Source organism: Xiphias gladius, chromosome 6 (assembly GCF_016859285.1).
Source record: "Xiphias gladius isolate SHS-SW01 ecotype Sanya breed wild chromosome 6, ASM1685928v1, whole genome shotgun sequence".
Lineage (NCBI taxonomy): Eukaryota > Metazoa > Chordata > Actinopteri > Istiophoriformes > Xiphiidae > Xiphias > Xiphias gladius.
The window spans coordinates 17438342-17455525 of NC_053405.1; the positions used below are offsets into that span (position 1 = coordinate 17438342).

The 17184-nt window shown below is 40.0% G+C and overlaps 1 protein-coding gene across 1 annotated transcript in view; it reads left to right on the forward strand.

Moving 5' to 3' along the window:
* Positions 1–17184, forward strand: part of agbl4 (AGBL carboxypeptidase 4) — a 277105-nt gene that overhangs the window by 180263 nt on the left and 79658 nt on the right. The window contains exon 6 of the mRNA XM_040129068.1: positions 11956–11995. Coding sequence (XP_039985002.1) covers positions 11956–11995 — 40 coding nt within the window. The remainder of the gene's footprint in view (positions 1–11955; positions 11996–17184) is intronic.

Here is a 17184-nt window from a genome sequence, read left to right on the forward strand (position 1 = left end):
CCCAGTGATGTTGGAACAGCCAAGCCTTGATCTCTGCTCAGTAATGCTGCGGGGTTGTCCTGACTGTGTGTCTGCCACTGGGCGGGAATTGATTCAGTGTTCTCTGGTAAATACCAGGTCACTATGCCTGCACTCCATCAGGCAGGGGTCAATCACAGCCCAATGGGGAAATGATGTTAGGACAGAGTCCTTCTATGTGTGTGTATGAGAGGAATTGTGTGTTGAGGTATCAAGGATGCTATCAGTGTCCTCAAGTCCTCATTGATTGGTCCCCAGTGTCAAGACGCTGTCATTGATTCTTTGCCACATAGGAAACTCTTGGCTCAGCAGGGGCTCTGAGGTTACCCATTTGTGCACACATTAACCAACACACACACAGTCATACACAGGCACACACACTTAGTTTAAAATTGTTTTAAAATATTTGATAGATATGATGAACAAGAGATATGCCAATGTGATAAGTGGATGGTAAAACTAGAACTCTACAGTAGATGGACAGTTTTAGTTAATTTCATTGGCAGCAATTTTAAGTTAAAAAACCACAAACCTTCCCAGTAACTGATTCTAGGTGACCAAATGTTTCTATCACTGTTATAATCCTGAGCAATCCCAAACAGTGATGTCTGGCAGGTTGACCAGAGAGACACAGGCCACACAGCTAGACTGTGTGGCAGAAGAGTATCTACACTGTGGCTACATGGTCAGCAAAGGCAAGGCAAGCTCAGCCCCAAAAACAACATAGTGACCATCAATGAGATACATAGGGCCCAGGTGGAAAGTCCTCTTGACAGCAGAAAAAGGCAGAGGCCTCCTTGGATCGGACAAAGGTTATGGAATCTGGCTTTTGGTATGTGAAATGTCACATCATTGGGGGTGCAATGTTTAATTAAACAAGCATGTTTAATTGGGCTAAATTTTACACATAATGGTGGCTCTGAAGCAAAACACCTTGCCAGGGGTTAGGCTATCTCCGTTTTTAGTTGTTCATGGTGAGAGGCACCAGACACCAAATAATAGTTTGGAGATATTCATAAGTTCCTAGCTGAGCATTGCTGTGATGGAGTTTGTCCAGTAAATGAGAAGCTCCACCCAATGTGACGCATGTTGTATTTTCCTAGGTGCCAAACATGACTTAAGATAATCTAGTCTTCTTCTGAACTCTTTGTGAGGATCTGTGAGTGTCTGGGAAGCCTTCCCAATCAGTGTTTGAGGTAGTTCATAAGAATGCTTGGCATTAGAATACATCAGGCCGTGGTTCAATAATCAATTTTTGTACTCGTACCATCAGAGGTCTAGCTGTATCTTTTAGACAGTGGGACAGACAGCTGTCAGCTGACCACCATCCGGCATAAGAGAGGGACAGTAGGACTTGGTCAGCCCAAGAAAATCCTGACTCTTGTAGGTCCACCTAACGCTGCCTGCTTTGGATAACATGTATCCAGGGAAGTTTTCTGTGCCCTCCACTAAACGTTACTCAAAATTCCTTGTCTCCAACATTAAAGTCCTTGTTTGTCACACAGCAGTACTATGACGTCTGAGGTAACGAGGGCTTGTTGATAAAAAACACCACACTCTCATGGTGAACACAATTTTTTCAACACGCACGTATGTACAGTAACACTTTTTTGTAGTATGTAAAGCCATCAGTGCTACCCCAATCGTCACAGAGAGGTTACTAGTTAATAGTATTCTCTGCACAAGATGACCTTAAACAGCCAGCATCTCCATTTATTGCTTTTTGTTTAGCCAAAACTTAGCTTTTCTGAATAAAAAGGAAGAGATTTGTGCTCCAGTTGGCTGTCAAAGGTGGTAATGCATTAGTGGAATATTGATAACACACCCACATTAGTGAGGCCACACCCAAGGTCACCCTAGCCCTAGAGTATGGTAAGGGGACATTTTGTTATCATCTGGTTGACAACATTGTGCTGGGCTGCTATTAGCCAGCTGCTCCAAGTTACTGCTTTCAAAGTTAAGGTCTGAGTATTTGAAAAGAGACAAGTGGAGCACCATGGTCATACAGCCAAGACCCGTGGGGTCCTTGTTCAAAAAGCATGTGACCTGACAGACTGCCTATGACAGAAAGAAGGAGGAAAGGCTCCTCGCAGCCATCTTAGCTGCTCTTTTAATTGCTCCTTATGAATATTTAATGAAATCAAGATGGAGTTGAATCATGTTTTTTAACTGCTATGAGAAAAGGCAGTGGTGCATGTGCCTATATCACCATATGCATGCAGCGTGTGTGTGTGTGTGTGTGTGTGTGTTTGACTGCATGTTTGCATATTCATGTGTCAGCATCAGCTACATGTATTATCTGTTCATGCCTGCTGCTGTGCAAATTATCAAATTACTGCAGTCCACAGAGTCAGAGGGTGTGTAATAGCGGCAGCAGCAGGGAGGACTGTGTGCCCTGTGCAGGTGGCCGCGGCTGTCCTCTTCCATCGCTCAAGAGGAAGCTGCTCTATGCTCTCAGAAGGAATAAATCTTTGATTTGGTTTGTTATATTTTTAACCAAGGGCTCCTGGTCACGCAACAAAGCCCTTCTTTCCATCCCCTCTGCTCCATCCTCTCTCTCCTCATCTCAGCGCCACAACACACATTTCTGACACTGTCATGCAATTGGAGACACGATCAAATTTCTACTAGGAAGTAGCCTTTTCTACAGAAATGTCCTAATAGTGATTTTTTTGTGTACTTTTATTGAAAAAAATCACATGCCACGTTTTTTGTCAATATTAATACCTCTGGCTCCAGTATTTGTTGTGCTAAATTTTTACACATATTAATTAAAAATATTATTGTATTCATATGAAAATTTGTCAATGTGGAACCGCTACAATTTGCAGTTTTAGAAAGCTGTAACACCTGTAATCCTCTTACATTATGATGAACTCAAATTTAGGGATCCAGACAGCCACACCCAAACATGCCCTAAAAGCTCATCCCATGAGCTCATTCTTACCTCACCTCCCCTCTTTGTTACCAAGGGATGGTGACTAAGATGCAGTTAGACACACAGATGGGCAAAGAGAAAGAACGTTCCCCTTTTACCTCTGGAGTGCTACAAATCAGTCCAGGCATTGTGTGTGTGTGTATATGTGTGTTGGTGGTGGTGTTTTAGCTGTGTGAGCATACACAGAAGTAAAAGTAGTGACTCAAATTAGGTGACTGGGCTGTTTCCAGATGAGGAGACAGCAGGGATAAGATGAGAGGACCAGGGGAAGATGGAAGACGAGTCAGGCTATTGACAACCATTTTCTCACACACAACCCCATCAACCGTGGACCTGACCCTGGATACATGACAGGGGGATGTTTGTATGTGTGTTAGTGTATGTGTGATTGTGTGTTTGTGTTTATGGGTCACAGGGGACAGCAATTGGGGCTTGCTGCAGATGCCTGTTTCCTGCATGTGACCTCATCAACAGGGCAGGAGCATAAAACCGGCATCACAGTCGCAGCAATGATTAATGCAGTTAGCAAGCTGTAATGTCAACATTGCATTTAGACAAAAGGCCAGTTACCCAACATACACATATTAAGCAATTTTCATTTCTTAATGGGGTTATTATCATTATTTTTATATTAACAACTGAACTCATGACTACTTGTATGTTAAAGGGGTTGTTTATAGTGTTGAACCAATAAAGAATTGCCACCTGACTTTGCAGTTCCCCTCAGCTCAACAAGTCCTACAACTACAACCATATAAGTCACTTGTCTATACCCTCAGATATGGGCAGGCATACCAGACCTTTGTTGTCATGGTAACAATAATAAATGTGGTTAAGGTTGTGAAACAGTCATGGCTTGGTTAGGTTTAGGCACAAAACTACTTGGTTAGATTTAGTAAAATATTGTGGTTTGGGTTGATATAAGTAATTATTTAATATTAGAGGACCTTTGTCATCATGGTTACAATAATAAACACGCAGGTAAGGTTGTGGAACGGTCAAGGATAAAAGAAACAATGTTGAGACGGGAAATGAACAGTGGGTGTTTTGTTGACCCATCAATTCACCCCAACTTGCTCGAAACAGACTTTGTTGCTCTATATGGTACATCAACTTACTTCTGCCTTTACTCCTGTCATATTTAGTACAGCCGCTAGAGGTTGCCTATCAAAAAAATGTAAATTTGGTCGTAACCAGATGCTTGCACAGACGACCTATGGGGTGTTTTTTACAGGAGTTTAGTCTATGGAGCGTGTTTAAGCGTCTTTCAGTTCATTATTTTGGTTTCTGGTATATACTTTTTACTGTTTTCGTTCACGCATAGTGCTCTCATCAGCATAGTTTTTAGCACAAAAGTGTAAAAGCCCATTGTACAATACCTGCTCAGCACCAAACAGCAGACAGGCACAGAAATAGACTAACTGGTGAACCTAATGGAGCATCTAGCAGCTGAAAAGCCAGATATTTCCCCCAGGCGTTGCTGGAGACCAAAAACGAAGCTAAAAGGGGAGTGAATATTGGACAGGTGGCCAGGAACACAAATAAATGCTAATGTTGAAGTGTATTAGATGGTTATGCAAATAGGCAACCTTTTGCTAACACGTTTGCCATATCCACTTAAAAATTGATGATATGTCAGTGTTGTGTTTAGAGTTTGTTTCTGCTTCCACCAAGTGACCAAAAAATTAGTTATTGCAGGCTTAAATTTTAAGGACTTCTATAACAAACTTTTACCGTGGAATTCCATGTACGTATATTGTACTAAATTCTGGTGATAGTAGTCAATGTGATTAATATAATAACTTATAATAAGTGATAGTAATAGTACATTTTCTGTAAATAAACCTTCCCACACAATATAATATTTCCCTGCTAATGGAAGTTCACTTTAATAGTATTACAATCCCACAGCTACATCAAACTTTTTCTTAAAATAAGACATGGTTAAAATCTAGTACATGGCTGGACCATGTAGGGTCAATTCAGGATGTAGTTGAAAACTGTTGTGGAACCGCTATCAACAACTACTTTTCAATGGAAAATAGCTAAAGTCTGCTTGAAAAAGTTGCTAAAAGTCTCCAGATAACGTATTATGCCGATTAGCATATTCATGACATCGTTGCATCGTATTTGCATTCTGCGAAGTGGCAGCTGGTTTCTGCCCTTTATCTGTTTGCTTCTCTACTACTCTCTGTGCTCGCATATACAGTAATTTAATACAGCCCAATTCCCAATAAGCTATTCTCATTTACGTGTTTTTCTTTTTCTGTTGGCAGACAACGGAACAAGTACTAAATAGTGCCTAAAATGCGGCCCATTTAAGACTACAATTTAACCAGCAGTCACTTCAAAGCCATTTCCAAGCTGCTGCTGTGCACTGTCAAACCCTGATTTTATAACCACAACATCTCCTGACAAATTCACCATACACATAAATTAAAGACAACGGCTGTGCTGTGATTTCAGGCTATATCTACTTGTAAAATGATCACTCAAAGAGAAAGTTAGAGGCTTATTCATGTCTTTCTCAGCTGCCGTGCGGTCAATTGAACGAGACGCATAGAGAGGTGTGCCTGCAGAGGTAAAGCCTGACCTTGCGCTCTTGAAGCAATACTGGCGACTCTTCTACAGAAAGTAGCTAAGGTTTGTCCAAAAAGACACTAGGTTTGTCGCAAGGTGCTTTTTTGAAACAAACCCGCTAAATGAGTGTGTAAAGTTCATATATCTACCAACAAAGGCATTAGGATTGGCAACACTGCCTGTAAACGCCCTGATGACATGATATAAACTGTTGGTGCCAATTCATATTGAAAGAGAAACGGCCAATGGGGAAACACCAACAATCGGCTGGCCGACCAAAGGTGCAACTTCATCACTCAGTCACATGGCATTCAGCTGACTAATTGTGTAACTTCATCAATCAGACTGGCCTCGCTGTTGTGGCCCATCCAATACTGAAAACTGTGCATTGGATAGTGGCTGTGGCAGTGTAATTTCACCATACTGGTTTTAAATTAATTTGAAATGAGCTACAAAATGATGTTTGGGATTTTAGTTACTCGCCCCCTCCCCTCCTCAATATCTCCTCTGCCTCTTCTCTCCTTCTACTTCCCCACTGTCTCTTTTCTGTGTGATAACAATCAGCAAATATGAAAAGTAAATTCTGGAGGAAATGTTGGCAAATGGTTTTGGGTAGATTGTGCATGAATATTTAATTTAGTAATAAAGTAGGGGTTTAGTATATTAATGGTTTTTCCACTGCTGTCAGTCCAGCAGTGCAAAAACTGTTGCGTACACTCAATATATAGAAACACTGATCTGGGCTTTCTGGTCAGGTTACATGCCCAGGAAAATAAAACTTAGTTATGTTCTCATTTAACAATGTAGCTATTTTAAGATAATTGGGGACTCCAGTCCCTTGGTCTATATCAATATTGTTTACTGTGCTTCTAGCCACAGAGCCCCAGAGTCCACTCTGGTTGGCTAGACTACCATGACAGCTGGAGCGGCCGTCACCTCTGGCTCCCAACTGCTTTCTTGTTTTCTGACCTAATAACACTTTAACTGGCAGGTCCACTCTATATTCACCTGTGGTGAACATATGTGGACTCTATCCAGACAGTTCTTTGGCAAATAATGATTTAACCAAGTGTAGCCTACTGCTACAGGTCAGTCCAATTAATATCTGTTAAGCTGTCAACCAAAAAAATGTATAATTTTTGTGACATTAAGATACCAAAAGATACTGACAAGCATTTTAATGTCCTGTGTAGTGAATCCCAGCAACCCTGTAGTATACACAGTAGAATTAAGAAGGGGGAAATCAGTCAATCAATTAGTAACAAATACTCATTGCAGTTGGTTTAAACTGTTGTGTGTGTTTGTCACTACGGCAGTGAGAGGGCAGTGGCCAGCCACTCTGAGGCTGGGCTGGCATCAACCAGGGTGTGATCCCTCAGCTCATGGCTATGTTTGATGAAGATTAATTCAATCCTATTTTCTGCCCTGAGATGCTTTTGCTAATGTAATTCTCTCTGTGTCAGATCCCCCCTCTCTCCCTCTTTGTGAGTCTGTCTGTCTCTCTCTCCCTCCTAAAGAACGCTCGGAACCTTATCCATGTTAAGGACTAACAAAAGCAACAGGAAGAGAGAACATTGGTAGTGTGTTGTAATTCTGTGCTACAGATTAATTATCTGTGTAAGTACTGGCGGACCAAACAGCGCTCACACTTTTCATCTGCTGGTTACAGATTGAGGGAGTGTTTGCGTGTATGCATCAGTTTGTGTATATAAAAATGACCTGAGAGGATTTTGAGAGTAGATTTTAAAATGCTGTAAGGTTTAGAAGTTCTTTGGTCCTTGATATTTTGTGTGCATGAATATATGTGTGTTTTTTCCTAATCCCACACAATTTCAATCATTCATATTCATACAATAATCTTAAATGAGATTAGAAATTTTAAAATTATGCCTAAGTATTTAGTTTACCATAGTTTCATTTGCAGAAATCTGGAGAGCCAGTAGAGGGTGCTACACAATCCAAGTGATAATTTAATCAACCTCCCTACTAATACAGGGCTACCATTGCAGGTATATTTAAACAGGACAGATTTGCATTTCTTTTTGTTAGTTACTATTGTTTTGTTGTTCCATTTATTTATGTAGGCTAGCAGTACACTATCCTTTATGCATGTCCATTTCAGTACAGAAAAGGACATGCAAAAAGTAGAAACATTAAAAAAAAAATCTAAAAAAGATATTAATAGGAGACATTTCAACCAAATAATAACAGTGAATGAATAATATTAAATGCTATGTGAAAATCAAGTTGAAAAAGATGTATATTTAAGGATTTTTTTTTTCAGTTAGTTAATGTTATACAGATATAGTAGGATTTGCTAAAAAAAATCTCTATGTAGTGTTTTATTACATGTCATATAGTATTTTCTGTTGTAGTTAAGGGTGTGATAGTGAAATAGTTGTTTTAATCAAGGTCTTATCCCCTGTTCAGCAACAGTCAGAAGAACTAGAGGTGTAAATGTTTCTCTGTTGTTGGTTATTCCTGCTGCGGCCCCATATCTGACTGAGTATAGAGAGTCAGCAGTCTCCACAGGTGGTAGCAACAGTGAGTTTGTGTGTGTGTGTGTGTGTGTGTGTGTGTGTGTGTGTGTGTGTGTGTGTGTGTGTGTGTGTGTGTGTGTGTGTGTGTGTGTGTGTGTGTGTGTGTGTGTGTGTGTGTGCGTCTGTGTGTCTGTGTGTGTGTCTGTGAGAGAGTCAGTAGAGGTAGTAGGTCAAGTGTATGTGCATGAAAATCTGTGTGTGAGTGTGTGTGTGTAGTGGTGGAGTGTATACTCTCAGTCTGTGTGTGTCTCATGTTGTCACAGTGACCTCTGCTGCTTACATGGTAACTCACTCCAGCAGCCATATCACCACACACACTGCACTAGAGGTATATATTCCCAGGTAACATACAGTCGACACAGTGTTTGTATATGGGATGAGTGTGGTAAGACTCACATTTAACTCAAGGCTAAATAAGTAAATAAACCTAGTTATGAGGCACCTTGGCTACAACCTCGCAAATTTTTGCATGTCATTCGAGCATCTTTCTTCTAAGACTACTTTTCTTTTTATGGGTCCCCTATGCTGGAATGACCTTGCCTTCTCAGTCCAAACACAAGCGTATGTAACTTTCTTCAGTACTTGACTGAAATCTCAACTCTCCATAAAGCCCCTCATGACACCCTCTCCGCATTTAGAATTTTCACCATCCCCACATCTTTCTCATTAACTCACAATAATTTGCTTTACAAAAGCATTTTGTCTGTCTTGTTAAACTTAACCTTCCTTCGAGGTTTTTGTACAGGCATATATTTTACATGTGGTGTTTTACTCAGAATGCTAAATTTATAAATACATTTCAGTACACTTTTTTTTTTTTTAAAGTAAAATAAAAATTATATAAACATACAAAATCATTGTACATGTGTGTGTATATTAAAAAAAGACCTCAGTTGCTTCATCAATAAAACATTATTGGTAGATATTACCCACACTAGGGAGTAAATGTCAGGGTATCTTAAACTGCCTCTACGCTCCATAGGAACTGCTTGTCGTATGGTTGAATAGCTTCATAAACCCCCTCCCCCCAATGCCTCCCAACATCAGAACTGGGTGTGTGTGTGTGTCTGTGTGTGTGTGTGTGTGTGTGTGTGTGTGTGTGTGTGTGTGTGTGTGTGTGTGTGTGTGTGTGTGTGTGTGTGTGTGTGTGTGTGTGTGTGTGTGTGTGTCTGTGGGCACACACACAATCCAACATGCTCATTCACGACTTGTAGCAGTTACTGGTCAGATGTTTGGTAGTTCGAAAGAACACAAAGTTTGAGCTTCTCTCTAATCCTCTAATTTTTCGTTCATTACACAACTACGTCTTGCACTTTTCATGTGAACAACTGTGCAACATTATGAACTGAACACTGAAATTTTGCACCATTGTCTCCATATTTAAACAATATCCCATCTCGCCTATCTCTGTGAAATTCGGCTTTTCAATCCGCTTTCAAGTATAGCCGTTCACACTTTTGATTTCAGGTAAGGTCAGACGGCACGTCATACAAACTAGATCATTTTGAGCATAACCCGACTCTTAGCCTCTGCTGCCTTGGTATTGACCAGTCTTTTTGGGCGGACTGCATCAGTGGGGCCAGCCCTATAAACGCAAATGTCCTTGACTGAGTGAGTGAGTGAGTGAGTGAGTGAGTGAGTTACACAATTGGTCAACTGCATGCCATATGACTACGTGTTGAAGGCGACCATTGGTGTTGCTCTTTCAGAATGAATAGTCACAAACAGTTTCTATTGCGTCGTCAGGGGGTGTTTACAGGCAGTGATGCAAAGTTAGAGCCTTAGATTTGCGGACTTTTCAAACCCGTTTAGCGAGCTTCCTTCACAAAAGTACCTCATGACAAATCTCGTGAGGTCAGGCTTTCCCTTAACAGGCACAGCTCTCTATGCGTCTGACATAGACGGGAATGAGCTTCTAACTTTCTCTCAGTAATCATTTTACAAGAAACATGTAAATGAGAACAGCTTTATTGGGAATTTGCCTGTATTAAATTACTGTATATGTGAGTACAGAGAGTAGGAGAGAAGCAAACAGATAAAGGGCAGTACAGCAATATACTAGGTTTTGACCTATTCTTTTTTAAGTTTCACTCTCCCAAGTCCTTCAAATTTATGGAAATGCAATACTAAATCACTAGCACTCTTTTAAAATCACATACAGAGAACTCAGATTCAATGGGCCACACAGACCACACCCTTATATGAACTAATAAGATATTCTCTTTTTTATCTTTATCTTCATCTTAAACACTTTCTTTTAAACAGATTATTTTCGAATGATATAATAATTGTCAGAGTACTTTGACTCTTATTGTTGCATTCTTTATTCTTATTTCAGTGTTGGTGAACTTGCGTGTAAAGTTATTCCATCTCACCTAGTAGACCCATTTCCACTCATGTTGTATATTATAAGTGACTCTGAGTAAGTACATCTGCTAAATACTTAAGTGTGTAGTAGCCTATCAGAGAGCTCCACTCCAAGCAACACTGTATATGGGTAGAGAAGGACTCCAAGTATGTTGATAGTCTCTTTACTTATCCCTCTCAGCAACTGGTTAGTATGGTGCTTGAATATTAATTAAGTCTGGTCCTTAAAGCTGGCTTTGACTGTGACCTAGCCATACGCTCTCTCTCTCTCTCTCTCTCTCTCTCTCTCTCTCTCTCTCTCTCTCTCACACACACACACACTCACGCACACACACACACACACACACACACTCTCACACACTCACACACACACACACACACACACACACACACACACACACACACACACACACACACACACACTCGTATGTTTGTGCAACCCACAGACACAAACACCTACACACAGACCCTTCATCCTTTACCAGGATGTGAAGATCTTCTTTCCTGAGGGACTGGTAGATGAGGAGGGTTTGGGTGTTGATTACTGCAGTGCTCAACAGTCAAGTGTGTGTCTCTAAGTGCATGTGTGTAGAAAGGCAGCAGGTTAAAGAGAGGGGTAGCCAGCTAGCACCTCCTCTAGACTCCTTTCTCGGCTGCTAGAGACATCAAGTGTAAAATTGCACACTCTTTCAAACACACTCCATCAAAACCCATGAGGTCTCACACACTCATACACACATACATTATTCCACTATCCCCGAGGGGACACTCGTTTATTATATGCATTCCCTAGCCCCTTACCCTAACCTTAACAATCACAAATAAATGCCTAACCCCAACCCTTACCCTAAACCTGATTCTAACCTTAACCCTAAAACCAAGTCTTAACCCTCAAAGACGCAGTCTCTACCCATGGGGACCTCAATTTTTTTTCCCACTGTGACAGACTAGTCCCCATGGCTTAGTATGCATTCAGGTTAAAGTCCCCACTGAGATATAAGAACAAGTGTATATATACACACACACACATGCAAACACAGTGTTGGGGAAACTACTTTGAAAATTGTTAAACTACTTCAAGACTTACCTTAACAGAAGTACAGCATTGTCAAGTTACTTGGAAGAAGTATCAAACTATATAGACAATATAAAGTTGCCAAAAAAATGAATTAAAAAAAAAATTAACCGTGAGGTGTCATTGTGTTTACAGCTGTCTGCCAGTAGTCGTACAGTACAGTTGTAGCACAGAAATAGCCACAGCACATCTTAATGTCAAAACTAAACTTCTATTAATAACGTTCATATGTGAATTTAACTAACTGTCATCTAGCTAGTGCAAAAGGTAAACTACTATTATCATTACTGAGCAAACTAAACCAATATGTGAAATGTGAGACTGGTTAATAGACTTTCTGCAAGGGTGAATGATAATTAGAGTGATATTATATCTGAGAATTGATCATTTATGATTTTATGACTTTTGTCTAACTCTCTTCTCTCTTTTTCTTAAAGCAACAACGGCGTCTAGACCTGTTAACCATCACCAATTCTGGTAGGCCCCTGAGATCTTATTTCTTCACTCTCACCCACAGTCCGGCTCTCTACCTCAGCACAACTCCATCTCCACTGACATAAAACTGTGCTGTGATGCTTCCATTGGAAGCACAGTATCAGTGTACCTTCCATGTTTTCTAATTGGGCCCGATATTGGTTTGACAGAAACATGCCATTATGCCACCCACATATTTTCCTCTAGTGCAATTCTAAATGCTAAAAGTGCATTCTATCTTCTGGATGCCGCTTTCCTACACAAATGCATACTGTAACTGCACATTTGGGTAGTGGGGAAAGCACAGACAAAATGATGCTTGTGCTGGGGAAAACCCTGTAGCAGAACTACTGCTGATTTGATGGGTGCTGGTCAGTTGCTTGAGCATGTGTTAAAGGATGTTGTCTTATGATGTGATGTGTTAAATGTAAAAAAAAAATGCCTTGAAGCTTTTATAATAAGATGACATGGAACTCATGAATTCAGTTGTCAGTCATAAGAAGTCATAAGGGCAAGCATTTTGCCCCAAGCCTATGGTCAGGAAGTATGTAGACATCCCTCTGTGTGTGTATGGATGTTTGTGTGTGTGTGTGTGTGTGTGTGTGTGTGTGTGTGTGTGTGTGTGTGTGTGTGTGTGTGTGTGTGTGTGTGTGTGTGTGTGTGTGTGTGTGTGTGTGTGTGTGTGTGTGTGTGTGTGTGTTGTAAGGGAAGGTCTTGTACAGCATATGGGAAACTTTGTGTTGATGTGCAGTTGTTAGAAATTAGTCAACATGTGAGATAGTTGTCTCAATAAAAGTCCACTGTCACAATACTTGTATAAGAAAAGTCCAACATTTCCCTTTATCACGGCTAACATTTGTGAGGGTTACTTCTGCTATGAGATTTGTTGATATTTTTACACATTGACTTTTATCAATATCTTCAGATGGTATTTTGACTCATAGTTGTCAGCAAGTTGATTAAAACATCAGAACTATTAAATATGTTTGTTTTGATCTTATTAGATTATTAGTTTTAATTAAGTTTCTTATGATATTCTTATTACGTGTGATCCTTTGTGCAACACCTAATACACAGTCTGTGTGTTTAGGTGTGTGCTAACCTGTGCTGTGTGTATGTCCACACGACTGAAAACTGTGTGACTGTATATACAGTATGTGCATATATGTATGTATCTGTAAGTGTCTTTGTTAGAGTATGTGTGTGGGTTTGTTTGTGAATGTTTCTGTATGTGTGTAAACATTGCTAAATTGGATGTAATATAGACACTCCCATGCATGTCAACACATTTTACTTTGCATGTGTCTGCAAGATGCTTACAGATCCAGATGTTATGAAGCACTGACATGTTCCTGAAATCTGAAATACTTTGTGCTCACATTCCAGAAACACTAATACATACATAAGTATATATACTTTATATACAGTATCTATAAAGTATATATAATATGCAACTATTTTGACAGTCGATTAAATGTTTAAATGTTTCATCCATTTTTAATGCAAAAATGACAAATATTTGCTTCTCATATATGAAGATTTGCTGCTTTTCTACATCGAACAGAATATTATTGTCAGTGATACATGTTTCTGTTGAAGGATGTCACTTTGGGAAGTTATGTTTGGTGTTTTCCAACACTTTTTTTTTCATAGACTGAACTAATACTATCATAAATACACTTTATAAATCCACTGCAATAAATCTGCACAGCACCCAAATGCTCATGTACACTACAGAGCCAGGCAGATACAGTACACAGCACTGCGACCTTAACACATATTGCAAACAATACATGATTGATTTATTATGTACATCTGAGATGCTGCCATATACAATCTTGAATACCTCTTACAAGAAACACTTGAGTACCACTGAAACACATGGATCAGTAGGGAACATGGAAAGAATATGTTCAGTTATTGTTTATGAGCATATTGTGGTAGTGTACTCTTAAGGGTTTCAATTTAATTTTCTGTAGGCATATGAAAGGTAAAATATGTGTAAAGTTTGTGAAGTGTAGTTTGAATTGTAACCAGTATGCACCTCAAACTCTTAACATGTAGTAGTCACGCACACATCTGCTGCTCCAAGTTTGACTGGATGTGAAAACGTGTCAGAAAGTAGCTGCACTGCTAGAAATTTATGCCAGTGTCTTAGAGAGACAGCTGTGAGAACGAGGGATCCACTGAGAGGAAATTCAAAAAACTGGGGAGGGGAAACAGATGGGGACGGCAAGGAGGATACAGAGACCCATATGTCTAAAGTATCTGGATGGTCTAATATGCTTTGATTAGAATAATGTATATGTGAGGCTCATGGAGACCGGGTTAATTTAGCAGGTTTACATTGCAGCTGTTCCTCAGGCCTTGGGCAGACGCAAGACTCGCCCCTAGCCTTCACAGTTTGACAGAGGGCAACCAGAGAAAGAAAAGGGCGGAGATGGGAGAGGATGTGTGAAAGAATATATATAAACACCTTCTACGGCCAAGTGAGGAGGAAAAAGGGGGAAGTATTAGATTATCATACAATTCACTGTGTATGCAACAACTGATTGCAAATAATCTGACATGAGAGTGTTTGGTTACTGGGCTTGTTCCCGGGTTGTTGATGTAGAGATGTGATTTATCCAATTGAAATGGAATTTTAATACTAGAAGGTTGCTAACACTCTATGAATGTGTCCTGTTTTCAGGTACAACATTAATTTGAAGCATAGTGACCTGTAGATATACACAGATAATACAAAAGGAGAATGTAAAGAAAAAATGATAAGCATGTGTCAGTGAATAGTTTTTGATTCACCTCAACTATTAACAATATAAAAAAGAGAAATGTATCTGTCACATGTGTTTTTCTCAGAAGTGACTTTTCTAGCCACTCTCATACAAAGGCCTGATTAATGTAGTGCTGTATAGATTTTTATAGTGTATTTTTGGTCACCTCTTGGAAGAGTCTTGCTGGTGCCAAACTTTATCAGTTTTCACAGTGTCTGAGCTCTCTATAGCAATTTTTATCCTCTGGCAACAGACACAATTTTCACTTTTTTGTGGTTGGGTATGGCTCAATGGGACTTTGCATTTCAAGTTGATATGGGTGACTGACAGTACTCACACTCATTTACAAATCAACACTTCATGCCTGTGTGTGGAAATGCACCACTCGCTGGGCTTTTACAGCGCTTTGCTCCTAATACTCGAAGCCGCTCAAGACTGACTCAACACTGGTAAATTTTTTTAAAAACTATCTGAATAGATTTGAGGTGACAAATAGGCCACTGAGTGTAATAATCACGCACATAGAGTAGAGTAAAAAAAAAAAATCAGTTTCTTTTGTTAAGGCAGCTGCCTCTTTAGAGGTCTGTGTAGTGCCTTGTTATAAGTATAAACTGAGAAAAAAAAAATTAAAATCTCACAAAACAAAAATAAGAAAAAATTAAGGGAACTGAGTGCTTTGCGAAGCCACTGTACTCACCAAGGTTACTTTAATTTTGTCTGCTCTTTGTTGTTTGTAAAATTGCACAACAACCTGACAACTACAGAGGAAAGTCTTGCTACAAAATTTTACTCATGTGGTAATGAGATGTCCTGTTAACAGTCACTATGACATCCCATTAAATTAAACATCTTAAAACTTAAGTTTATCTCTGACTTTACATCTCCATCTTTGGATAAGCTAACAGTCGTGGACACAGTAGATCTACCCTCCTTTAGGATTTAGTTTGCAGCCATGGAGAGGCCCTGGATAGACTGAAATACCTTTTGATTGTTTCTCAATGAAAGGTTTCTTCCTCTGACCAGTGTAGGGCTCAGTGCGCTGTGTAAATTATTGCAGGTCTTTATTCAGGCTGTTACATGTGGCCTTGAAAGGAAGTCTATTATATTCTTAACTCAGCAGATATATATTTTATCCTGTCCTGCTGCTTATTACTATTCACAGTAGGTGAGCGGACATGCACACACACACACTGAACATGGTGAAGGTTATTATGATGGCTGTATGAAGAGCAGGTGAGGCTTTCAGATGAATGACTCTGATAGGGAAACAGAAGCAGGACAACCTCTACTTTTCCCTGCAGATTAAAGGAGTTTCCGTTCCTTCGCTCCATTTCTCCTTGTCATCCTATCAACTGCCTCCCTCTCTGCTGATGGCACTTCTTCCTCTGCTCATTTGAGCAACACCTGTTATCTGCTGTTGTTTATTAGTGATCTTATTTTATCACATTGCCTTTGTCCTCTTGTTTCTGCCCTTTTTTGTGCTGCTATAATCCCTCTTTCGTCTCATCTTCATAGCATTGACAGAAGGGGGAATCACAGGGTGTGAACAACCTAATAGGCTCAAGTGGCTTCATAACGTACTGCATGTGAGAGAGAAAGAGATTCAATGAGGATTCTGGCCTTGCTGCTCTGTTTGCCCCTGTTCCTAATGGCATTCATTAGCTGCTCTGAAGAAGGATTCACACATAATTCACACATGTATTACATGTAACTGAGTTTATGTATATCTGAGATATGTATATATATGTATTTATATATATATATATACATATATATACATATACATGTATGTAAACACATTGGGGAAAAAACAATAAAAACAAAAAACTCTCTTTCTTGTTACACACACACGTACACACACAGACCCACTGAAAACCTCACCCAGCCCTCTTTAATTGGACACTTGAGCAGCACACGGCGGCATCTGGCTCCTGTTGAACACAGCCTGACATTTCAAACTGCTGACCTTTCCAGCCCCGCCACAACTAAATAATGATTAGTCCTCGCAACTGTTCCACCACAGCAGCAGCCAGGTACACACACGTGCACAGAAGCATGTACAGATACCACACGCACACACAAACACACACACGCACACACACACAAACACACACACACAGGTGCAAACAGCACAAAACAGAGCAACAAAAACACCTGCACTGAAGGCTTTGTCTTTTCACAGTGAGAAAATGGGGTGCAGACATTGATTTGAGAGGCCATTGTCATTCTTTTGGCTTATCGATTAGATTGTCCTTTTCCATATCTGCAGTCAGCAGCCAATAATGTGTTGTTCTAAATTAACTCTGCTTGCCTCTGTTTAGTTTCTCCTTTCCCCGTTATGCGCTCTCAGCATTACAGTGGAAAAAAGGTCAATCATATTCATGAGATCTGGGCAGATTTGAGAGGATGGTTGTATGT